Here is a 27,488-nt window from a genome sequence, read left to right as displayed (position 1 = left end):
ATTTTGATTTAGATTTTGATTTTGATTTCGAACAATATTTTTACCTCACAAATGTTTTCTATCTTCCAAAATCTTAATATTCTTTGGATTTTTTTTGGTGCTAATGAAACTTTTTTTAAACAATAAAAAGAAATTTGGTTATTAAAAACACAAAAAAAAAAAAAAAGAGACAGAAAATAAAACAAAGATGAAGAAAAAGATATGGGAAACAAAACCACAACCCACACTAAACAAATTTAATTTAATGGTAAGAACTTAGCTCTCTAATCCTAATATGTTGAATTTGATTCATTATGTTGAACTTACACACAACTTGAACGGGGATAATTTGATCTTCTATGTCAGCAGTTGAACCTCCATTGTTTTTCTGGAGAAGGCAGTGGCGGAGCCAGAAAAATTATAGAGCCTCGGCAAAATTTTTATCGTAAAATATGGCGTGTTAAGAACGTTAAAATATGGCTTTACACAAAATATTAAAAAATTTCGACAAACGGCAAATTAATTATGAATTTTTAAAGTGTCAAAAACTCAAAAAACAAAACAATGGAAATCTCGACCTATAAATCAAATTTTGAGCTCATTATTTGCAGAGACATCTATAAAAATACATAAAAAGGATCTGTAAAGTTTCATAGCATTTCGAAGTCGTTTCAATTTATTTTGATTTTTCAACCAAAACGTGCAAAATTGAAATTTTGATCCGAGTAAGCGTATACTCACAGGTCAAATTTAGTTCCCGAATTTTGCAGGCATGACTAGAAGATGATAAGAACCTTCACAATGAAATTTTGTAGTTTTTAAACGAGATACAAAATAATTATAAATTGTTTAAGAAATTAATAATTATGGGGAATAAAAATTCATAATTAATTTGTCCCTAGTCGAAAAAATTTAATTTTTTGTGTAAAGCTATATTTTAATGTGCTAAACATGTATGCAAAAAATCATAAAAAAATTCAACATCTATGACACATTTTTATACTACGCGTATATTATAGGATAAAAAATAAGAAAAAACTCGAATTATAATGCTAGAATATATGTTTTTTATTTTACATGATCAATTTGAACAATTAACCATTCAAAATAAGAGAGTTGAACCTGCCAATAGTGTGCTAAATAAAATTAGGAGATAAATAAATGTCCTTTCTGAAATCTCGTTGCGTGTGAGAATTTTCAGATTTTGCCCAATTTTTTTTTTTTAAGTAGGAAAAGGACTATTAGACTGGACTTGGTACAAAGAACGTAGCAGCTGAGCCCGGGCTAGTGCCCAGGCTAGCTGGGGGGTGTCACCGCCCCTGGGAGAAGGTAAGATCATTTCGTTACTTCCAAATGAACCACACAACATATAGCCACATCGAGGTCAAACTTATCTTAGTCTTAGCTCTATCTCCTAGAGATCCAAAAATAAGAAAAAGGACCACATAAGTAAAAGCGCAAGTGACGAAAATGTGACTCCCCGATTCAACTCACTTCCCAAATAAGACATAACTTGTGTCATTGGGTCAGAAATGATCCTTTATCTAAATAGGTTATGACGGGTAAGAATCTTATCTAGAAGCGGTTGTTAAGAGAAGACAATAACCTTAGACGAGTCTCAACTCCTCAAAACCTTTGGCCGTAATATGGATCTCATCCTCGTGTTGGTTTCCCTCCAAGATAGGCCACTGAAAGGAACGAATATGCCAAAACTAACAGAGTAAATTTCGCCCAAGTCAAACTTCCAAGACCGGAAGTCACTATCTTGGGAACACCTACAACCAATCCAGGGCCACCATAAGAATTTCAAACCTGTCATGTCCCCAAACAAAGCTCTCTCCGATAAAAAAATCCCAAAGCAAATCACACCCTCACTCCCACACCATGTACTCATATCAGCAACCATGAAATATTTTTTATCTGAGACATGATAATGTTATCGAAAGCTTTCCCTTAAAGGAACAACATAAACCCAAGGATCATTAAAAAATTAAGTAGTAAGGCTATTACAGGCTACCCTATCTACTCCTCTATGAATTGGTCAATTGTGGAATCGACCTTATACCCAAGTAACGAAATCTCGCTCCACCAAGACGACATTGATCTAAAATCTCTAACCATAACGAGTTTTAACTATCCTCGTACGTAGCAGTAAAATTATCCCTCCACATGCTTGGAAAATTTATATTAAATGACTTGAAAGCTTAAAAACTTATTATTTTTTTCAATACAAAACTTATGTTTTAATTCTTTTTTTAGATCTTTAACTTGTTTCCGTAGGACAATTATTAGTTAGCATGACCTATAAATAAATATAGATTGAAAAGTAATTGTAAATAGGAGAATGTTAACCAGTGCCCCCGGGGCATTGGTTAAACACCTAAAAGAGGTAAGATTTTATTAAAAAGTGATATAATAATTAGTTAGTCAAAAGTAACAGTTTATATTTCCAAGACAATTTTTCTACTTTTGGATTCCTTAACCAGTGCCCCGTGGCACTGGTTAACAAGACCCTTGTAAATATAATATAAAATATATGATATGAAACTATGTATCTAACACTTTTAGAAATCATTCGGTCAAAAAAAAAACAATTTTAGAAATCATAAGGTTGCGACAGATAATTGGTTTTTATTTATATTAATATATGCTCGTCAACCTAATATCAGTTCCACATTAGCACTATTGGAAAACTTCAAATTGTTTGAAATTAAGTTTCTGGGTTCGACTCTCGGCTGTGGAAGTTTTTGTCCATGTTTTTATTCAATAAATATTTTTTGTCCATATTTTTATTTTTTTAAGTTTCCGGGTTCGACTCTCGGCTGTGGAAGTTTTTGTCCATATTTTTATTCAATAAATATTTTTTGTCCATATTTTTATTATTTTTATTCAATAAATATTACTTTGTTTATTTATTTTGTTGAGGGATTTTTTTTTTGTGTTATTTTGTTGAGGATTCGTTACTCTGGTTATTAAAAAAAAGGCTCATGAGTTGGTCAAAAAAAAAAGGCTCATGTGCATTTTTTTAAAAGGAAAAATAAATTATATTTTGATTATAATTTTGATTATACTTGACAACTTCATTGAACTAAATTATAAATTTTTTTTAATTTAAGTTTGTTGAAATTGCCTTACTTCGTTAAGTAAATTTTATCTCGATAAGCAAATTTGTTTGATAAAATCTAAAACTTTCTGACTTGTATAATTGTATTCACTTAGTGGATTGATTCTCTTTATGCAAGTCTCTGTCATCAATTATTCGGACAACACTTAGGCGACATTGTGGTGTCAATGTCATGTGACATTGGTCAACCACAATGTTAACAAGTGGTTTTCTTCTCTCTTTTACAAGAATTTTTTTATTTTTTATTATTCTTTTAAAATAAAGGGTGACACATGACACACTGTTATTTTGTTGAAATTTGGTTATTAAAATCACAACAAAAAAAGAGACAGAAAATAAAACAAAGATGAAGAAAAAGATATGGGAAACAAAACCACAACCTATACTAAACAAATTTAATCTAATGGTAAGAACTTACTGTGTAACCTCAATGTGTTAAATTTGAATTATTTGTGAACGGTTATAGAATGATCATCAATAAAATTTTAATTAACAAAAGATTTTCCCTCCCTGTTTTTTTTTTTATAAAAAAAACCTACTAAACAAATTTAATATCAAGCTTAATTTGAGTGATTTTTTTAAAGAAGCTTAATTTGGGGTGTTGTCACTTGTCATGCTCATGTTTTAAAGAGAGTTCTTTTTTTCTTCATCAACTTGTATTTTTGTGATTTAGATATAACCAATTTAACTCATTTTTAGTGACATTATCTTTGGTTGAGATACATAAACATTACTTAATTTCAAATTAAATACAATTTTTGCTAATTGTAATTTTCAAATAAAATTGAAAAGATAATTTTTTTTCAATGGGAAACGAATTATATTTGAAGGAGATAAAAGGCGAAAAAGGTGTCAGTGAATATTAAAAGGTAAGTCCCTTAAATGAATGATCCTTGTCTCAGACGGACATAGATCTTCTACTTTTTGGGAGGGAAATGTATGGTGAATTGGTTGAGGAAAAAAAAGTGAGAGAGAGAAAGGTATAAATTAAAAGTTAAGTCCTCCAAAGAAAAACCACCAATCGAGCAAGACCTAAAACTAACCAACGCCTAAAAGACTAGTCGCACATAAATTCAAATGGGGGAAATGAAGTGAGAGAACCTCCTAGAGCCTGACCCAAGCTAACTCCGAGTATACAAACCACGCAGAACTCTTCCAAAACCAACAAAAAATTGATTCCATCATCCACTCATAATGAGTACAAGGGATACCAAAGCACTTACTTACATACCACTTGAACGGGGGAAGTTGTTCTTCTCTGTTAGCTGCTCAACCTCCACTGTTTTTCTGGAAAATGTAAGATCATTTCGATACTTTCAAATGAACCACACAACAAATTGCCACATTGAGGTCAAACTTATCTTAGTCTTAGGCTTATCCCCTAAAGATCCAAAAACAACAAAAAGGACCACATAAGTAAAAACACAAGTGACAAAAATTCGACTCCCGATTCAACTCACTTCCGACATAAGACATAACTTGTGTCATTAGGGTCAAAAATAACCCTTCACCTAAATAGGTCATTACATATAGGAATCTTATCTTGAAGTTGTCGCCAAGAGAAGACAATAACCTTAGACGAGTCCCAACTCCTCCAAACCTTGGCCAAAACATGGATCTCATCCTCTGGCGCCTTCCTTCAAAGTCTGAAGTCGTTGAAAAAAATGAATACGCCGAACTAACAGAGTAGATTTCGTGCCAGCCAAACTTCCAAAATCGGAAGTCACTCTCTTGAAAACGCTTACAACCATCCAGAGCCACCATAAGAATGTCAAATATCTCATGTCCCCAAACAAAGCTCTCCTCCGATGAAAATCTCAAACCAAATCACTCCCACACCACGTACTCATATCACCGACCATGAAATAATTTTTATTTGAGGTTGGTAAAGCTATTGAAAGCTCTCCCTTAAAGGGACCATGTATACCCAAGGATCATTCCAAAATTAAGTACCAAGGCCATTACCGGCCACCCTATCTACTCCCTTTACGAATTAGTCAAACGTGGAATCGACCTTACACCCAAAGTAACGAAATTCCTCTCCACCAAGATGAGACCGACCTGAAACCTTGAACCATAACGAGTTTTGATTATCCCAGTGCATAGAGGTGAAAATATCCTTCCATAGACTTAGAAGAAGTTAAATGTAGAAACATAAATTTGGAAAATTGTGCATTCATAGGCTTAGACGAGTTTTGATTATCCCAGTGCATAGCGGTAAAAATATCCTTCCATAGGCTTAGAAGAAGTCAAATGTAGAAACACAAATTTAAAAAATTGTGCATTCATAGGCTTAGAAGAAGTCAAATGTAGAAACATAAATTTGGAAAATTGTGCATTCAATCTCTTGAAAGCTTGAATTTTTTTTTAATACAAAACTTATGTTTTAATACTTTTTTTTAGATCATTAACTTGTGTCCTTAGAACAACTGTTAGTTAACATGACCCATAAATAAATATAGATTCAAAAGTAATTGTAAATATATAAAGGAAAATGCTAACAAGTGCCCTAAGGGCATTGTTTAAGCATCAAAAAGTAGCAACTTTTGCATTGAAAATTGTACGATTATAACTTTAACAAGTGTTTGACTTGTATTTTCAAGACATAATTTCCTTTTGTGGGTTCCTTAAACAATGCCCTAAGGGCACTTGTTAGCAAGACCCATATATAAAATATATGATCTGAAATTTAACGTATTTAACAGTTTTGGAAATAATAAGTTTGCGACAGATAATTGGTTTCTATTTATATTAATTTATGCTCATAAAGCAAACATCAGATCCACAGTAGCACAATTATTAAACTTCTAATTGTTGGAACTAAGTTTCCGGGTTCGACTCCCGGCTGTGGAATTTTTTGTTCAATGGGTTTGACTCTCGGCTGTGGAATTTTTTGTTCAATATTTTAATTTTATTCAATAAATGTTACTTTTTGGTTATTTCCGGGTTCGACTCCCGGCTGTGGAATTTTTTGTTCAATGGGTTTGACTCTCGGCTGTGGAATTTTTTGTTCAATATTTTAATTTTATTCAATAAATGTTACTTTTTGGTTATTAAAAAAAAAGGCTCATTTCCCTCCAAAAAAAAAAAAGAAGACTCATATGCATGTTTTTAAAATGAATTTTTTTAATTATACTTGACGACTTCATTGAACTAAATTAAAAGTATTTTTTATTTGTAAAATTTGCTTGATTCCTCTTGCTTGGTTTTGGGTTTGTTTTCCAATTTCTTTTAGGGAAATTCTTTGGTTACCTAAAGTTTATTGGATACCAATACTTTGTAGAAAACAAATCAAAATTTAGATTCACTTTAAAATAATTAAATTAATGCGATATAAATTTTTTTAAAAAATTGTTAAAATTTATGAACAGTTTCAATGTTCACAATTTTTTTTAATGATCAATGTTCACAATTTTTTTAATGATTATTTAAACCAATATTTGAACGCATGTACTTTCAAATGATTAATTTTTGTTCTTAAAAAAAATAGGGATTTTTTTATGAATGAGGATGGAATTATATTACCAAATGAGGGAAGTGGGAACTTGTAAATGTGAAAATAGGTAGGACCGTAAAAACATGAGAATGAGAAGAAAAACAATTTTGTCGGAAATTACAGACACCCTACCACCACGTGTCTGCCTGCATTTGTTGATTCCCGTTGACCATTTGACCATACTTGCATCATCTTGTGTTATGATTTCATTTCAAATTATTCCTTCAAGCATGAAACCAATATCATCATGGTGTTTTACATTTGATTACTCCAATTCAAACCGTTAAAGTAGCATTTTGTGTGTATTCTCGATTTATATCTTTGTGATTTAGATGTGTAACCATAGTGAATTCATCTTCAATAGTGATGTCTTTGAGGTAGATTTAGTATCTAAATTACCTTATCCATACATTCCAAAAATTGGATTAGGACTTATTTTAAAAAATGAATAGTATTAGGATTTGAATTATTAGCATCAACAAAAACCAAAATGCACAATTTGGGTTGCAACACTTATGTTACTTATATAAGACATATACTCGGACTTAAAATAATCATGACTATCGGATACTATTTCAAACTTTATAGAACTAATTGATTTTTATTTTAAATGAGATGATCTTTCTCTCGCAAAAGGAGAGGAAATGATCTCATAATGTGGTTTCACCGCGACAGTTGCAGATGTAAACTCACATTATGAGAGCAAATCGGAGGAAATATCTTATATTCAACCTCAATGTAAAAAGTAACAACCTATTATTTAGCCATGATTTAATTATGCAACTTTTATGTGACATCAATGTCAACAAGGATCCTTGCAAAATGGTTGAAATCTTCATCTCTCCTGGCCGTATCTAAAGCAGTTAGAGTCCTGATACAACCAACTATCTCAGATAGAAGTCTAGGTTTCCAAATTTCATGTACGACTCGACTAATAGAATCCAACATTGGAGATTGATTTATCTTTGTTTGCTCGAACCGAAGTCTAGAGTCCACCAGGACAAACACAAGATACCATAGAGACAATCGTCACACCACATGAAACTTTTTTATTTGTGTTGATGAATGGTACTTTGGCTTGTGGCTCAGCTCATCCTTTCTCTCTTTAAGTTGCTTGTATAACAAGCTAACCACTTGTTGGTTATGTTTGAATAGAGAACCAAACATCTAAAAATTGATTGTAATATGGTCTAAGAGAAGGTACTAAGGCATAGTTGCCTCATTCTTTTGCACTAGCTGATCTATTCACCGAGGCTTTTTTGCGTCAAAAACCTTCTTTCATCCTTATGTCTAAGCTTTGGATGGTCAGCATTTACAAGTCCTTAATTTTTTAAGGGGCATCACAGTCTTGGTCAATGTCAATTCACATTTATGTTAGTTATTAGAGGTAGCTTAGTTGGTTAATTACTTGATAATTATGCACTAGTGTCACTGTTTACTCTCATTAATTAAGCTACATGCAGTGTCATTTCATTCATCCTTACTCACTCTGTAGTCATATATAAGTTACATTCTGTACATATAACTGCATTCATTCTTAATATGATGCAGTTGATTAATTTCATGCATAATATGTCTGCTATGCCTATTACATACTATAATTACTGACACCAAAAGTTTGTCAAATTCATAAACGTAACTGATGATAAAATATTTATACATATGTTGAGTTGGATTTTTGCATGTTTTTCCAATCTCAATAATGTGAGAAAGTACTAAAAATTTGTTGCTTTTGATCAACCAAGTACATTTGGTGGGTGAGCAACAAAAAATCAAGCAGGCATTAACAATTAAGAAGAAATGGTGTTAGACCCTATGATCAATGGTTATTGAGAAATTCAAACAACTAATTTTCTGGTCTCGGTGTTGATGAGTATGCTTAAGTAGCTGCTACAAATCCTTCTTCAGAGTCTCCAAACACTTGGTTCAGAATCATGGCTAATCGAATTCCACCTTGAGCAATTCGTTTCATGACATATGGCATCCTTGAGTCAAAGTATTCTTCTGCAAAAACCACATGTTCAACAAAATCCTTTAACATGCAATGAATGATGAATATGCTAAATTAATGCTAATATATATGCAAGTATTATGAACCTCACACTAATTAATCATGGAGGTTCTGTTTCACAAATTTGCTGTTTAGCTTAAAAACCAAAAAATTGTTAGTCGTGTCCTTTAAAGCAATGTTTTGGAAATCAGACTGAAGAAGCCAATTAAACCGGTTGAACAAGGAATTGACTAGTTTGTCGGTTGGACGATTACATGCATTGTAGTATGATTGAACCGGTTCAAGCGCGGTTGGTTCAATATATTTTCATTTTTATTCAATTTAATACCTATTTTTTTGTTTGTCATCTAGTACACTCGTAGTTGAATTGATTAAACCAATTGAATCATGAATCGGGTGTCTCATCGGTTCGATCTTCTACCAGGTTTTTAAAACGTTGCTTAAAAGAGAAGCCTATCAATAAGTGGTTGAATTTATGGTTTGCGACTTGAGTTACCTGATAGAGTCATTCCAGATTCAACTCCTTCATAACCCCATTTGCAAGCTATTTGTATGCTCTCTTTAGCCCAACTACATGATTAGTTCAAAACAAGCACATCCAATATAAGAAATCTAAACATTAATTAATATTAGGAGGCAAATGAATTGATGAAATTGAAAGTGGAAGAGAAAAAGTGCTCACTTATTCACACAACTAGAGATATCCTTGCAATGTTCCCAAGAAGCAACATCATCTGACCAGATTCCCTGCATCCAAGAAATAATAAGTTGATTTTATTTGGAACCAATAAAAAATCCACGTGCTCATTAAAATCTAGGAAGAGTGACAGAAAAATTTAAAAATTGTTACTTACATTGGTATAGTTTTTCTCAATGTCTTGGAGGAGGAGTGTCACATCTTTGTCATAGTAATCTGCTAATGCTGTGAGAATAATTTCTCTGTCCCACACCTTATGAGCATAAACAAGAAAAACAAAAATGTCACATGAAGAAATTATATCTGACTCAGTTTCCTTTAGCATGAAGAATCTAAAATTCGCTTAAGGAAGTTGTTTTGTAAACCAGTCTGCTAGTAACATATTTTTTGCTTACATGATGCAGATTAGATTTGTGCCGATACCAGCGTAGATCAATTGTGTTTCCACCTTTGTCTGAGGTGAATCCAACGTGCATCGGCTGAAATATAATAGTAATTTTATCAAATTAATCTTATCTGGTAGTATATAATAAAAGAAATTTTAAAAATCTTTAGACAAACCTGGTGAATATCTCCCATAAAGTGTGACAAGAACAATAATGCCTCGGTCATATTATCTGCAATATCGCCGGTTAATATTATTTTCTTGACAAAATCTCCAGTAATTAATATCATGAAGTAAAATAAGTATAAAAATTTCTGAAAGGAGAAAAACAATGATAGACATGAGTCCCTTACATCTACGATCAGATGTTCCCTCTTTGTAATGAGAAAGTTGAGAAGTGAAATTTCTGATAGCTCCTGCAACACACATATCCTCATGGCAGTCCCCTATGTTTGTTAACAGCAACAAATTATTGATTGCATTAATAATAATTATTTTTGAGATTTAATAACAAGAACACATGCCAAAATAACTACATATACAAATAGTGCTTACTTGAATATTGAAATCCACATTTTTCATCTGGTGTGTCAATGAAATGAAGTGGACTTGTCCATCTATATTTGTACCAGTGCCTAATTTGATCAGGCCATACACAAAGTGCTGATAAGTTACCATTGACATGGGGAGGTAACAAGTGATGAACTGCTTCTGATGCCTCAGGCTTTAAAAATGCCTATCAATCATATAGAAATTATCAATTACTTTACCATAATTATGATTCCAATAATACCCTTCATGACCTTGTTCAAAAAAAAAAAATACCCTTCAAGAGTAACAGTGATTTGAATTAGCCCTTATACTTATTCATAACCAGCATGATAATCATTTGATACATTACTTATGTATATGTTTGGTTCACATCTGTATTTCTTAGAATTGTCTTTCGGTTATCGAAACGTGATTTGACCATAAATAGTTATGTTTGACTTTTGATTTTAGAATTGATTCCATTCCCAAAATCAAATCTACGTGTGTAAAGAAATTAAATATGTTAAGCGTCTTTTAGTACTGCGTTTGTAAAATGGAGTTTGATGGAAATCAAGGCAAAAACGCACCGGAAAGTGCATACGTGCTTTTGTGTGTTGCAAACAGGAAACCAAACCAAACACACTAAATATCATTTTTTGTTATCACATAACCAGACACACTGTTTGTTAGACGAGGAGGGCTAGGGTTTGAACTTTACCTGTGCAATTAGACATGTCATCTCATGACCCTCTTTGCTCCATCCAATGACACCAGGTACTATGATGAAAGTAGAACATACGAACAACACAAATCCAAATGGAAGGGACAACATCAAACCTTTCAATCTCGCCATATCCAATATTTTTTCAATCACTCTATGTTTTAATTTTGTTTCCTTGTGAAGGGTTCGTAACATTTATAGAGGCATTTATAACAAAATTAGGTTCAAAGAAGACGTTAGGGGGCATTGTTGAATGTTGAGTACAAGATTGAAATACCTATGTGTTTAAGTTAACTTCAAAGTTTAGTTGACCTTAACTAACATTAAGATGGCATATTCTGGTATATACAAGGTAGCAATCAGCAAAGACATGATAATGATATAATGAAGTCATGTGAAACACTGTTGTCAATTAGGTGTTGAGTAAAAGGAAACATAATTTGAGTTTTGAGGTATTAGAGTTCTTTGCTTATGGGACACTGTTACGGTTACCTATACATGCAATTGGAACTTGCAAGCAACATGTTTGTGGTCTCCAGGTCACGATTTCCACGACTAGGTGATGCAATTGTAGTTGAAAAAATGGCTGGTATTAGGAGCATTCATTTTTGCTTCTTAGACCACACTTGCTTAAATTGAGCAACGCATAGAAGAAATGAGCACACAGGTTATTCTAGGAAGAATTGTCACATGTTATAAAAAGTTTATTTATTTTTATCTAGTAATAATTTAAAGGTTAGTTTCAGCTGGGAAAAGTCAATCAGGTTGCTCACTCAACTAAGGCGTCTCGATATTTTGCTCGTTAGTCTCACTTTTTTTATTTGTCCACCTTGTATTGAGATTCTCTATTTTGTCGTTCAATCCCCTGCATTGAGACTTTAATCACAAATGAAATGCACAAATTTGTTTCATTTCAATATCATTGGATTAATTAATTTAAATTATATATCTCCTCTCAAAAAAATAAAAATAATTATATATCTAAAAAAGAATGTATAATTTACTACATAGTCATGTGTTTTATGGGGGGTTTGATAGTTCAATGGTTTTAACTTATAAGGGTTAAGGAGTTAGAGGCTCAAGATTTAACTTCTAGACAGGAGAAAAATCCAAAATCTAGACCACCAGATCTTGATTGAGGTTACAACCTTGCTAACTTTGTAGTGACCGACTTCACTCATTCCTATTACTTGGGCAAAGGCTACGGTGGGAGACCATTTTAGGTCTCCTACCGTAGGAGACTTGAATATTTTTTTTTTTTGTTTGTAAAATGGATGTGAACCATCAGATTTATTTGAATCTATTTTAATGGCTAAGATTTGATTCTATGGTCACTTCATAGGATTCTAATTTTTTAACATATATATTAATTTAAGAAATACAATTTATTTTTATATCACAATTAACAAAGGGCTTTTTTGGCATTGTCAAGAAAATATTATGAAAATCCAGAACCAAGCTTACGATGGAAGAATGGAATAATACGTTGGAAAAAAAATTGGATTTGCAAGTTCTATCCTTGTTCTTTTCATATATTAAAGGTGATGCATGAAGCAATCATACAAACGTGCAATCAGCATTCATACGGTCGCCGGATAAAAGCAAAATAGGTTGGCATCGGCGGGTACGGCGGCTCCGGCAAGTATCTTAAAAAAATAACTGCGATTGACTTGTGGATTTGCAAAATAAGTATGTGCTTTCTCTTTTCCTTTCAAATCCGATCAAAACTACATAAAAATCATTGAATTTCATTGTGTATAGTGAGAGATACGATCGGGTCGGATTACGGGCCGAAAAAAACCCGCTTTGAAGACGACGGGCGAAGAAGAAGACATTAAAAATAAAAATAAAAAACTGGCAAAAGAAAACAAAAAGAAAACAAATATTGAGGAACCAAGGTTCGAACCAAAGACCTGTAGCACTACAGGCAACACACTTAACCACCGCACCACACACACACATTTGATTTTCTTGGATTTTGATTGTATTTAATTATTATTACCAGTTTTGAATAGTGATCACATAATCAATAATTTAATTCATTTTATTATGGGTTTTTATATATAGCAAATCTTATATAGACACAAGCCTAAATAAAATTTATATTGACACACATACATGAAAGATAAAATTTTAAAGAGAAACGATATTAAGTGTACTCCCTCCGATCCTTATTATAGGAAGAAAAACCAAAAAACATCAAAACCAATGATATCATTAATTGTTGTGACTTTTTAAACATTTTTACAAATATAACCTTATAGAATGTTGTGAAACATTAAATATATACACCAATATTAAAAATACAGCCATTAAATGAGGGATACAAAAGTCTTTTAAGTAATAACTACATCTTAAAAGTTGTGACTTTTTCTTATAAATTGGACCAAAACTTTTTTTGAAAATTTTCTTATATTAAGGACCAGAGGGAGTATTATTTTCTCTTTTAAATTTTATCATTTTTATGTGTGTTCGATTTTTTTTATTTGGAAGTTTATGGTTCATTCTAATGGAAGTTAATCTTACTAAGTTTGTCTTCCGTTATATGAGAATCTTCCTAATACCTTAAATTCCTATTTTTGATAATCTTAATAAGTCTCTCTTTCGTTCTATGTGAATCTTCTTAAGAACTAAAATTATTATCTATGATAATCTTAGTTGGACTAACTTCTGTTCTGTGAGAATCTTCTTAACAACTTAAATTCTTATATATGATAATCTTACTAAGACTAACTTCCGTTCTATGACAATCTTCGAATTTTAGTCCCTAAACTACCATATGTAGATTAAGATATTTTATTTTTACTTTTGGTCTCTCCTTTATAGTAAACTCATATGTAGACTTCGTGTTTTTGGATAAAATTTTGCATAAAAATTTATAAAATTATAAGAATCTCTACAAAGAAAAATGAATTTTTTAACAAAATATGAATTAAATATGTATCTTTAACGGCCATATACTATACAAATGTAAAAATTCATATTTAATTCATGTTTTGATAAAAAAAAAAATCCTTTTTTTTAGAGATTCTTATAATTTTATAAACATTTCTGCAAAATTTTATCCAAAAACATGAAGTCTACATACGAGTTTACTTTAAAGGAGATATCAAAAGTAAAATTAGAAATATCTTAATCTACGTATGGTAGTTTGGGGACTAAAATTCAAAGATTGTCATAGAACGGAAGTTAGTCTTAGTTAAATTGTCATATGTAAGAATCTTAGTTGTTTGGAAGATTCTTAAAGAAAGGAAATTAGTCTTAGTTAGATTGTTACATGTAAGAATCTTAGTTGTTGGGAATATTCTCATAGAAAAGAAATTAGTCTTAGTTAGATTGTTACAGATAAGAATCTTAGTTGTTGGAAAGATTCGCATAGAAAGGAAGTTAGTCTTAGTTAGATTGCCCTAGGTAAGAATCTTAGTTGTTAGGAAGATTCTCATAGAACGGAAGTTAGTCTTAGTTAGGTTGTCATAGGTAAGAATCTAAGTTGTTAAGAAGATTATCACAGAACGGAAGTTAGTCTTAGTAAGATTATCATGGATAAAAATCTTAGTTCTTAAGAAGATTATCACAGAACGGAAGATAGTCTTAGTAAGATTATAAAAGATATGAATCTAAATTCTTAGGAAGATTCTCACATAACGGAAGCTAGTCATGGTAAGATTATCATAGGTACGAAAGTTGGTCTTAGTTAGATTGCCATATGTAAGAGTCTTGGTTCTTTGTAAGATTGTCATAGAACGAAAGTTAGTCTTAGTACGATTGTTGGTCTATTAAAGATTCTCATAGAATAGAAGTAAGTATTATTAAGATTTTCATAAAATGGATAGTTGGTCCTACGAAAATTCTCATATAACGGAAGTAAGTATTACTAAGATTCTAATAGAATGTACAGTTGCTCTATGAAAGATTCTCGTATAACTAAAGTAAGTATTACTAAGATTCTCATAGAATAGACAACCAGTATCTGAAAGATTCTCGTACAACTGAAGTAAGTATTGTTAAGATTCTCATAGGGATAGACAGTCTTTTAAAGATTCTCGTACAACTGAAGTAAGTATTGTTAAGATTCTCATAGAATGGACAGTCAGTCTTTTAAAGATTCTCGTACAACTGAAGTAAGTATTATTAAGATTCTCATAGAATGAATAGTTAGTCTTTTAAAGATTCTCTCGTAACTGAAGTAAGTATTACTAAGATTCTCATAGAATTGATAGTCAATCTTTCAGAGATTCTCATTTACTAAGACTAACTTCCGTTATGCGAGAATCTTTTTAAGAACTTAGATTATTATCCTTGATAATCTTACTAAGTATAACTTCCTTTTCTTTTAAAATCTTCTTAACTACTCAGATTCTTATATTTGATAATCTTACTAAGACTAACTTCCGTTATGCGAGAATCTCGTCAACAACTTAGATTCTTATCTTTGATAATCTTACTAAGACTAACTTCCTTTCTTTGAGAATCTTCTTAACAACTTAGATTCTTATCTTTGATAATCTTACTAAGACTAACTTCCCTTATGCGAGAATCTTCTTAACAACTTAGATTCTTATCTTTGATAATCTTTTAACAACTTAGATTCTTATCTTTGATAATCTTACTAAGACTAACTTCCCTTATGCGAGAATCTTCTTAACAACATAGATTCTTATCTTTGAAAATCTTACTAAGACTAACTTCCTTTTTGTGAGAATATTCTTAACAACTTAGATTCCTATCTATGATAATCTTACTGAGACTAACTTCCGTTCTGAGAATCTTCTGAAGAACATAGATTCTTATCTTTGATAATCTTACTACGACTAACTTTCTTTGTTTGAGACTCTTCTTAAGAACTAAGATTCTTATCTATGATAATCTTACTAAGATTAACTTCTTTTCTATAAGAATCTTCTTAACAACTAATATTCTTACCTATGACAATCTTAATAAGAATCTATCCAAAAAAACAAAAAACAAAAAATGAATTAAACACGAATTTTTAAATTTATGGTCGTTAAAAATTCATATTTAATTCACATTTTGTTTAAAAAAATTATGTTTTTTTAAAAAGATGTTTTTAATATTCCACACATTTATGCACAATTTCATTAAAAAACACAAAAGTTAAATATAAGTTGACTTAAAATAAAGACTAAAAGTGGTAATTGGGCAAACTTACAAAAAACGTAGTTACTAACTAAGCATGTTCCTTTGAAAGAAAAAAAAAACTAAGCATGTAAGCAATCATACGTGTAACTAGGCCATTGGTTTTGGATTTCATTGTTCTAATCTAACGGAGGTCAAGGTACATGGTTGACAATTGGCAAGGTACAGCCGTACAACCGAGTTGATCGTTTGCAGGTAAATATGAATTTCCTATTATGGCCCTCTAATATTCATACCATTAAAATATAAATGAGATTATTATAAGAATAAGTGATGTACCAAACCTGCAAAAACAGGTCATGAAGCTTTCAAAAAAAAATAAAATTGAGGTCACCTACGGTAAGAGACCTAACAAGCTTACCTACCATAAATGGCACCATTTTATGGTTGCTAGTTACTACCGTAAAATGTTGTCTTTACAATATTATTTTCTTTTTATAACTACGTATTGTAAAATTCATTTTCACCATAACTTTGAAAAAATTGAAAATAATATAGTGACAATATTTTTTTAAAACATTACAAAATTGAAAGAGTGCAACAGAAATTGTAGTGGGTATAGAATTAACAATTTTCTTACCAAAATACCCTCAATACCCAGTATAGTTTAAGCCCAATAAAAACCCAACAAGCCCACAAAACAAAACCAAAACCCTAAATACCAAACCCGAACACAATAAATAGAAGCCAAAAAATCAACACAGAAACCCTAGCCAACACTAGTAGCAGCTGAATCTGTGAGAGAGCGAAAATGAAGTTCAACCCACGAGTTTCCAGCAGCCGTAGGAAGAGCCGTAAGGCTCATTTCACGGCGCCATCAAGCGTCCGCCGAGTCTTAATGAGCGCTCCACTCTCGGCCGATCTCCGATCCAAGTACAACGTCCGTTCAATGCCGGTTCGCAAAGACGACGAAGTTCAGGTCGTTCGTGGAACCTTCAAAGGCCGTGAAGGTAAGGTTACTCAGGTGTACCGTCGCAAGTGGGTGATTCACATTGAACGCATCACAAGGGAGAAGGTGAATGGATCCACCGTTAATGTTGGTGTTAATCCTTCTAAGGTTGTTATCACTAAGCTCAGATTGGATAAGGATCGTAAATCGCTTCTTGATCGTAAGGCTAAGGGTCGTGCTGCTGCTGATAAGGAGAAGGGTACTAAGTTTGCTCCTGAGGATATTATGCAGACCGTTGATTAGGATTCTTGAATCTTAATTTGTGTTTTTTTTTTTATTCTGGTATTGGCAAACTAGTATATCGAAACTCTGTTTAATTTTGTCGTGTTTTAATGTTAAGCAAACTTTTTGATATATCTATTAGATTTTTATTATGTTGAGATTTTGTTTGTGATGAATGAATCCATAGTGCCCAGCATATATAGTTTTGTGCAATTTTGTTTGTTATTTGATATACATAGTGTTTTTGATTGCATGACTAATCATATATGCCCAGCATATATGATTATAGTGTTTGATGAGGATTGTCTTTCATTTATGTAGAATTTTTTGATAACGTTTTAAGTAGATTTGGTATGATCTTATTGTCTGCTCAATGCCATACGTAATAAAAATCTTATTTCACTCTATTAATTTGATGTTGATTAATCTGGGTGGGTTGTTTTTGTGCATGCAAATATCTTTTTTATGATACCTTTTTGATTGCATGACTGATTATGTTTAACTGTTGATAGTTTTTGTTCAAAAGTTGGAACTATAGATGCTAATTGTAGTGAACCGATATATGTACTGTTATGGGTTGCTGAAAAGTTTACATGCAGTTTAAAAAATGTCTCCATGAATCTAAGTGGATTATCAAAGAGATTAAAACACATGAATGAGTTCTTAAGTTGTCTTTTTTGCCATCTCTTCATGTTTTTCTCTCTATGATTCTGGTTTGCATTATACTCAGCTGGGTTGTTTGATTTTGTCTGTGTAACACAGACAAATGAGGGTGTAAGTTGTTTTCTTCTGTGATTTGTTTATCAATAGAAGATGGTGACTGTGACATAACAATCGTTTCTGTTTATTAAATTTTCTTTCTGCCCAGTGCCGTGGATGATGAGATTTACAATTTTACAGTTATCCCTGTCTGATATATTGCAGATGCTGAAAATGTGTAATCTGACATGCACTGAGATGTTCCAATTTTTATTGTTTGAACTAGAAATGTATGTTTTCATGTGACGAAGATGGATGCTAAATGTTATTGTTTAGACTAACTAGGAATATTGGTTTTTATGTTGTTTTTGAGTAAGATATTGTTGATTGAAAATTTGAACTCCATGGATTTTTCAGAAGGATTGTGGTCAAAAGTAAGACATTTATATTGTTGATAAGAATTTTATGTTGACACCTAATGCCTCCAACTCCATTCTTTTGATCTTTTATATTCTCAATATCAATTATTTTTTCAGTTGTTAAGGTTGCTTTACCTTTTAAACTATCACTTTAGAGAGAAAAAGGCATTGCTTGTGTTTGTCTAACAGTTAGCTTATTCTCACTTAAATTTAGGGGAAATAGTCACTTTGGTCCATGAATGAGTGACGAGTAGTCACAATAGTCCCTCAATGTATCGAAATTGCAAAATAGTCCCTGCTTGTGCACTTTGTTAGTCAAAATAGTCCTTGATATTAAAATGTTTCGTTAATATTATCATATTAGTCCTTCAACAGATTTACTTATTGTCATATTAGTCCTTATATGTACTTACTTATTGTCATTTTAGTCCCCATATCAAAAGAGTTATTGTGGAAATTTTGATACATTGAAGGACTATTGTGACTACTGGCTACACATTCAGGTACCCCCTTAAAATTAACATATTTTTGAGATTGGTGAATATTTTTATTGAATCGTTGTAGCTTTATCTGAGTCTCTGACCAGAAAATGTATTTAGACTTATTTGTTCTGCTTTGCATGTCATGCAATTATCATGGTTTGTTCACCATAACAAACATGGGTTTGGATTGATTAGAGCCAAAATATTAGGATTTGTTGGAGCCAAACTTAGGATTGGTATTGTTTTTACCCCCTTCTCATTGTGTTGATTTTGTGGTGAGTTTTGAATATAAGGTTTGTTAGTTAATATGAAATTGCGATATGTGTAGTAACAGTGTTTCAAAGATTTAATAAAATCTAATAGTTATTTCGAACACTCTTCTTAGATGTAATAATATTTCTCATATTAGAAAATTTTGAATTCCAAATACTAAATTTTGCATTGTTTTTGCGTTGTTATTCCTAGCCTTGAATTTTGTTTTGTTTTGAAGGCCTTGAATTTTGTTATGTTTTGAAGTATATAGGCCATGTTTGTGGCAAAGGCTACGGTAGGCGACCTCTTTAGGTCTCCTACCGTAAGAGACTTGACTTGTTTTTTTGTTTTTTTGCAAAATAGATGTTAACCATTGGATAGTGAAGTTCCATGATTCTTAACTTACACCATCAACACTGAATAATTTTTGTCTTATTTTCACTTTCCCATTCTCTCTCCTCTCTATGGAATCATTCTTTCTCATACCCAACAACAACAACTGCAGCAACCATAACAACACCCAAATCTTCATCTCCTTCCCCATCACAATATAAATCCAATTGCTCCTTTTGTACTTGCATGTTGCTTGCTCCTCATGATTATATGTCACTTAAATAACTCGAGATTGCTTCTCAAACTTCATGAACACAGATCTGCTGCTATATTTAATTTCAATTCGCAGGAAAAATACTTCAATTTCAACTTCGGATGTCCCCAAAGGGAATTATTGAACGATCAAAACAAAACAAAGCCAAATTGGTATTATTGAAAGATGAATTTGAATTCCAATTTGATTAACATTTTAAAAGGAATAATCAAAAAATTGATTAAATCTGCAGTTTTTTTTTTTTTTTATCTTTGATGGATATGAAAGTTTGAATATTTTATTTATTGGGCATGTTTGAAATATTTTCTATCAGTAGATATAATAAACATTTGAGTACCATTCTTTTCCTAATTTATTCCAGATCTGAGTATTACTTTTTCGAGAGACACGTGAACAATTAAGCGTAGAATGATGAAGAAAAAAATGGATGTTTACATGGTTAGAAAATCTGGATCAAATCTAGTGTTCATATTATAAGGAACAAAGAAATAGTGTAATTGGCAAAGGGGGAACAAACAGAGAGGGATATCAGAGAGGGATATCAGAGAAAGGTGAAAGCTGGTGAGAGTTGAGTGGGAAGAAGACAAATGAAAAGATAATCAAGTGTATTTGATCTATGGTGTGTTTAACCAATCTAAGGGTTAGGAAAGGTCAGAATGTCAAAAAAAAAAAAACAAGAGGTCATGCACGGTAGGAGACCTATAAAGGTCTCCCACCCTAGACGCCGCCCATGTTTGTACTGCTGGTATGTTACATGAAGTAACAAATTGAATTAGTTAGTGAGTTTTTTTTTTTTAAGATGTGCTTTGTCATCTCTTTTCCTCGTTCCACAGGCTTCATAGAATTACGTTGAAACACTGGGAAAAGGATCTAAATTATGCTATAGTATTTAGGGTGATCAGCTAATAGTTTTTTTTTTGGATGCAATATCCTGGTTGTTAAACTGTGTCTTCAGTCCCTACATGGATGTTTTTTCTTTGAACACATTTATCACTATGTTTAATCTTACGATTGTACCTCTTATTTGACCATAAATTACTATTTGTGCCATACAATATTAGTATCCATTTGTATCCCTGTTCTATAAAAATTCTAAAATAAACAAAATAAAATATGTATATACATACACGCAAACAATTTTTACAAAATAAAATATGTATATACATACACGCAAACAATTTTTTTTTTGACGTTTACACGCAAACAATTTTGATTTAGGTATACAAGTATAAATAGATAAAAAAAAATTATTCAAACATAAATCACTTGCGTTGGACCAAAGTTAAGAGACTAATTTGATTAAATTTAATTTTTCTAATTGTTGAATCATGGAAGTTAACGCCCTTCTAAGTTTTCATGCTTTAACTTTTAGGTTATATACTTTGTGACTAATTCTTTGTCTAGAGCAAGACATTCAATTTTTTCCACACTTAATTAGATTAGACTATTATTATTATTGTTATTATTAGGCAAAATTACACAATTAGTCAATTTTAGGTAACACTTTCGTCCTTTATCTTTTTTTTTTGTCATGATTTATGAAATAACAACATAGTTATCCTTTTTTATGAAAATAAAATCAAAAACTCCAAAAAAAAATCATCAAACTCATAGACAAACGCAAATCTTCATCATACAAGCCTAGAAAATCAAATTTCATTGAAAAAATCTCATAAAAATGATAAGATATTGTCATTTTATAACATAAAGGACTAAATCGTGACAAAAAAAAGATAAAGGACGAAAGTGTTATCTAAAATTAAGTTAAGGGACTAATTGTGTAATTTTGCTTTATTATTATTATTATTTTGAAGGAAGGAAGGAAGGAATTATTAGTATTATTACGATTGTATGCGGCACAGTCAACTATGATAAGATGTATTACACATTGAAAATTAAACTCAATGAAAATGGGCCAAAATTTCACATTACTGATTATTTTCTGGAGTTTTCTTTAAACTTTTTTTTTTTGAGGGATTCTTTTTTTTTTTTTTGGTACAATTTTGAGGGATTCTTTAATTAACATTTGAGTGAAAGAAAATCCGTCAAAAAAAAAAGCGTGTAGTAAATGTTGCAAAATAACGACTGCCAACTATTACTCTCTCAGGCAACATAGTTAGGAGGTAAAAAATAAACTAACTATCTATTTAACGAATTAACTACCTAATCACAATGTTAACTAACTATTATATTTCTTTTAACCAACTAACTAACTATTATACTTCTAATGTCCTTCAAAGCTCAATCTAATATAAACCTCTTATAGGTAGACATTTGTCATTTTTAGTAAAAAATAAATTTTATGGTGATAAAAAATGAAGAAAAAAAAAGTTATTAAAATTTACTAAAATAGCAAAGGATCACATTTACTAAAACTTGCATCTAGTCCACACTAAATGCCATCATACTTTAAATTTGTTTATGAGTGAAAGTATGAAAACTTAGATTTCAAATATGAATGTAAAGGCAAAATAAATCCAAATTATAAATTTCTTAGTTAAAATAATTGTTACTTGATACTACATTCCTTACAAAACACCTTAAAAGATGAAAATCAACTTTTTTTGTGGAAGGCTAAAAAGTAACTTAAAGGTTTGTCATCACTGATCCAATAATTATTCTGAAAGAAATCAAACAAACCTTGTAATGTACTTTGTAAATCAAATTTGTATAATAACATCAAAATACTTTCTAATTTCCATTTGATATGGAATCATAATTCCATAGTAAACAATCCTCACATAGGCACATAGTCATATACACACATGTGGTACTTAGCTCCATGAAATTTTATACAACTCTACGAATCGAAAATTAAACAAATTCTATATCAAGAAACTAAGTAAATCCATAGTGTTAACTCTCTCAAATTTGGACGGATATGGCGGCCCAAAGTGACCCTCGCGTACTCAAATGGAGGAGGATTGCAGTTGAAGGTCATGATGACTTCGTACTATGATTTGAGTGATGCGGCTATAAAATCTTTGAACTTTCATTTACAGACAAATTGGAAGGATATTAGGAATATATATATATATATATATATATATATATATATATATATATATATATATATATATATAGTTGGTTAGAGTTTATTATTACATGGTTGGTTAGTTAGTTGGTTATTATTTGGAGGGATAGTTAATTAGTTCGCTTTTTAATTTCTCACAAACTCCATGTATAGAACACCCTATGTATTCATTTACCATCCTTTTTTTTTAGGGAATTCATTTACCATCTTTTATCAACAATCTAAATTATATAAAAAAATAATTTTGGTACTCAATAATTTAGATATTATTTTTCTATATATATATATTAAAGGAAATTTAAGTTATTTTGCGTTTGCTTGCTATATTGAAAAATCACTTGTTATAAAAAAAATAAACCAATTATGAAAAATGATTTTTACTACAAAAAAAATTTGACAACAGGAAAAAAAACTTTTTAAAAGTATTTTTTTTAATGAAAATATTTTTTCTTATAGATAAACTATAACAAACAGGCTCTCCGTATATATGAGATGAATCAAACTCTCAAGTTTTTTTTTCGTCTTATAAATAAACTTTCAAAGCCTCATTTTTTCTTATAAATTCGAATGAATTTTTCTTTCTATTAAACTTGATCTTCACACACACACACACATATGAGAAGAAAGCTAATTTTTATTTTTGTAACTTACACGCAGTGGCGGAGACAGTGCTTTGTATGGGCACTTGCCTGCACAAATTTTATTGAAAAAAGTAATTTTAGTAGTAACTGCCTTCGCATCTTCCATTCATGAACATAGGCAAACAAAATGGCAGCTTAAATAATCCTTAATCAACCAACATTAACGTGAATTCCAGTTGGTGTAGGTAAATCACAAATATGATGGCTCTTCTTGTTTAAAAATACAACACATGAATGTTTATCTCCCATTTCATAGGGAATACATGATCAACATCTTGACACATACAACATACACATTGGTTTTTTATATCTCATTTTTTTTTTTGAATCGGCAAAATATTATTAATTACCAAACCCGTGCAAGATGCACTAATAAGCTTGGGTGGGAAAAAAACTTACAAGGGGAAATCGGTTGCCACACTATCACCTGGCACGAACAAAAACCCCTAAAAAACCACCCGAAAAAAAGCCAAACTGGACCTAGACGATGAGACCACCAGCTGCTGCACTAATGCTACAAATGCAGGTACGGTGCATACAGAGCAGCAGCACCAAGCATAAAACACCCAACACAAAGCCTCGCAGCCGGAAACCAAGACTGACTAACAACAAAGCCAGGCCAGCAATACCAGACTAACCAACAGCAGAACAGCAAGGCCAAGCAGCAAACGGAAGCGCACCTGCACAGCCAACAACACACAGGAAAAGCTGGAGGGAACTAGGTACTGGCGGCAACTGAACACAGCATCCAGAAGGCAGCCATCAGGCCAAAAAAGCAACTGCCAGCAAGAGGAATAAACCAGCAATCAAAACACAGAAATGACAGCAGGAACACACCGCAGGCAGTGCTTAAAAATCGTTGGCCACAACCGACTCCAATTATCTCAACAAACAATCTCGAGGGCTCCACTCCCACTCATAAAACAAACAAGCCGGGACCTTACGCTCATTTCTTGCTCTCCATATCACCCAAATAGCCGCTTGCCAAATCATTCTCAATCCCTTTCGAACCTTCTTATGCATCGAACCTCCACTCCAACACTCCCAATGAACAAACAAATTTGGGGGCATTAGAACATTCAAACTTAACCAATCCATAAGGTTCCTCCAAATCTTCGAAGCCAAATCACAATGTAGGAAAATATGCGATTTAGATTCGGGCACCAACCCACACCAAATACAATTGGCTTCAATATCCGGTGGCAGACATCGTCTAATCTCCAAATTCACTTTAGTTGGGATTCGGTCTAAAAGAGCCTTCCAAACCAAAGCGGACACCTTAGAAGGAACGTCCGACTTCCAAATATTCCTAAAAACATACTTCTCGGCCTCCGGTCTAGGAGCTTCTTCCCTTCCTCCCTCTTCTAACTTCCCATATATTGAATTCACCGTGAAAACCTCCTCCTCCCCTAACTTCCATCTCCACCTATCCCCGTCGGTATTCCTCACAAAATTCTCCAACTCTCCCAAAAGATTATGGAGAAGATTTTCTTCCCACACAAACAAACTCCTACGCCACCTAAAGACCCATCTCCCTCCATCTTCATTCTCCTCCCACATTTCATTCACCTTGGCCTCTTGTTGAGTAGAGATAGAGAAAAGTCTATTGTATTTTACCTTGAACGGGACCTCCCCTTTCCACGCCTCCTTCCAAAAGCTAGTGGTAGCCCCGTCCCCCACACATCTTTCAATCTCTTCATTAAACCACCCTTCCTCTCCTCTCCTATCTAAGTTCACTAAATCCTTCCACCACTTAGAAGCATTACTAGGACACACCTCCTCCCCTCCATCCATCTTCTCACAAACCCTCCTCCCATACCTTTCCTCAAGCAACTCCCTCCAAAGACCTCCCTCCCCAGGCAACAACCTCCACCGCCATTTGGCTAGCAAGCTAACATTCATTAATCGCACATCCTTCACCCCAAGACCTCCATTTTCCTTTGGTTGACACACAACACTCCACTTCACCCAATTGATCTTCCTACCTCCCTCCATTCCTCCCCAAAGAAACTCCCTTTGAATACGAACAATCTTTTTCCACACTTTAATTGGCATTTTAAAGAATGAAAGATGAAAAATAGGAATAGAATTCAAGACGGAATTAAGAAGAACAACTCTCCCACCAAGACTAATATACTTATTTCCCCAATAATTCAACTTCTTAGCTAGGTGCTCCAAGAGAGGATCCCAAGTTGACACCCTACCGGCAACCCCAAATAACGGAACGGAAAACTCCCTTGACTACAATTTAAGAAATTACAAGCCATTCCCATAAAATCATCATCCACATTAACTCCCATCAAACAACTTTTGTAAAAGTTTACCTTCAATCCGGATGCCATTTCAAAACCTCTTAACAAGGCCTTCAAGGTCCAAAGATTTTCCACCGTTGCTTTCCCCATACAAATAGTGTCATCGGCATATTGAAGATGGGAATACTCTTTCCCGTCCTCTTTCATCTTAAACCCTTGGAACAAATTTAGGCGAACGACATTCCTCACCAATCCACTAAAACCTTCCACCACCAAAAGAAAGAGGAATGGAGCTAACGGATCCCCTTGTTTAAGGCCTCTTTGAATATTGATTTCTTCCGTTGGGCTTCCGTTTGCTAGAATCGACATACTTCCTCCACACACACAAGCCTTTATCCAAGCTATCCATTTTTGACACAAACCCACTCTCTTCATCATATAGACCAAAAACCCCCAATCCACCGAATCATATGCCTTTTCAAAGTCGACTTTAAGAATCAAACACTCCTTCTTGAATTAGCTTGCAAAATCCACTATTTCATTAATTACCACTACCCCATCCACCAAATTCCTTCCTTTAAGAAATGCTGATTGATTAGAGGAGATAATAGGATTCATCACCTTCGCCAAACGCCTAGCCAATACTTTTACCAAAAGCTTATAAAGGCACCCTAAAAGGGAAATTGGCCTAAAATCTTTAACTTCCAAGGGGGAATTAATTTTAGGAATCAAAGCCACGAAATATGCCAACATCGCCTTAGGGATGACCTCATTCCCATGAAATTGGTCAAACATGATTCTCACCTCCCCCTTTAAAAGGTACCAAAATCTTTTAACAAACGCGAAATTAAAACCATCCGGCCCCGGACTTTTATCACCATCGCTATCCCTCACCACTCCTTCAATTTCGTCTAAAGTAAACGGAGCCACCAACCCGTTTACTTTTATCACCATCCGGCCCCGGACTTTTATATCTCATTTAAAGTGGAAAAAAGAGATGAGATTGGAAAATCAGATTAGTTTTAATAAATTATATAATTATGCACTTTTATATTATTTTATATTTACAAAAGCTAAATTATCAAACATTTTAATTTCAATTAACTCGTTTTTCTATTATAGGCCATCAAATATATTGGAACCTGTGTAATCAATCTCTAAAAAGTATATAAAAAAAAGTTTTCTTTAATACAAAATTTACCTATTTTTCCTTAATAAGTGTAGAAGGACATTAGTTAGCATGACTTATTTTTTTTAGGCTAGTGCATTTTTCGCCCCCTAAGTTTTAAAAAGTTGTGATTTTGGTTCCTATGAAAAAAAATTAAAAATTTGACCCGCAAGAATTAGCTCCTCTTCAATTTTAATCCTTTTTGTCAATTTTGACTTTTCAACGCCTATATGTTGCTTCATTAAAGGACTTGACACACCGCATATGTAAATAGTTATTTAAAAAAAAAGGGGTTAATATGTGTTTACCCCCCTGTAATTTGGGCGAGTTCCGGTTTTCCCCCTGTAAAAAATTTTGTTAAAATTCAGACCCTGTAATTTGAAGATTCCGTCGAAAACCCCCTGGTCGAATCTGGCACACGCCAGGTGCTGATGTGGCGTGCCACGTCACCTTTTTATGATGACGTGGCACGCTGACTGTATAATTATTTTATTTTTTTATATTGTACACGTGACATTTTTATTTTTTTAAAATTTTTTTAAAAAAATGTTTCAAATTTTTTTTTTAAAAAAAAAACGAAAAAAATTCTTAACAAATAAAAAAAAATGAAAAAAATTCTGAAAAAATAAAAAAATACCGAAAAAATTAATAAAAATGAAAAC

General features: G+C 32.4%; 2 protein-coding genes and 1 non-coding gene across 3 annotated transcripts; 2 read left to right on the top strand and 1 right to left on the bottom strand.

Moving 5' to 3' along the window:
* Nucleotides 1-8,216: 8,216 nt before the first annotated feature.
* On the bottom strand, nt 8,217-11,121 carry BFN1 (bifunctional nuclease i). Its single transcript, XM_085742102.1, has 9 exons — nt 10,942-11,121; nt 10,248-10,428; nt 10,046-10,138; nt 9,869-9,924; nt 9,703-9,786; nt 9,465-9,560; nt 9,293-9,357; nt 9,107-9,180; nt 8,217-8,603 (listed from the first exon to the last, which is right to left on the bottom strand). The coding sequence occupies exons 1-9, from the start codon at nt 11,074-11,076 to the stop codon at nt 8,479-8,481; spliced, it is 909 nt and encodes a 302-aa protein (XP_085598228.1). The 5' UTR covers nt 11,077-11,121; the 3' UTR covers nt 8,217-8,478.
* Nucleotides 11,122-16,779: 5,658 nt separating this feature from the next.
* LOC146943833 (large ribosomal subunit protein uL24y) lies at nt 16,780-17,430 on the top strand. The gene has a single exon (XM_085742101.1). The coding sequence runs from the start codon at nt 16,853-16,855 to the stop codon at nt 17,291-17,293; it is 441 nt and encodes a 146-aa protein (XP_085598227.1). The 5' UTR covers nt 16,780-16,852; the 3' UTR covers nt 17,294-17,430.
* A 710-nt stretch (nt 17,431-18,140) lies between these two features.
* LOC146943832 (small nucleolar RNA R38) lies at nt 18,141-18,225 on the top strand. The gene has a single exon (XR_015029559.1). It is a non-coding gene; the product is annotated as a small nucleolar RNA R38 (small nucleolar RNA).
* Nucleotides 18,226-27,488: the final 9,263 nt, after the last annotated feature.

Source organism: Medicago sativa, chromosome 2 (assembly GCF_051527215.1).
Source record: "Medicago sativa cultivar Bolivia chromosome 2, Bolivia_mono, whole genome shotgun sequence".
Classification (NCBI taxonomy): domain Eukaryota; kingdom Viridiplantae; phylum Streptophyta; class Magnoliopsida; order Fabales; family Fabaceae; genus Medicago; species Medicago sativa.
Note: the sequence above shows the minus strand (reverse complement) of the source record. Positions and strands in the feature narration are given on the sequence as shown.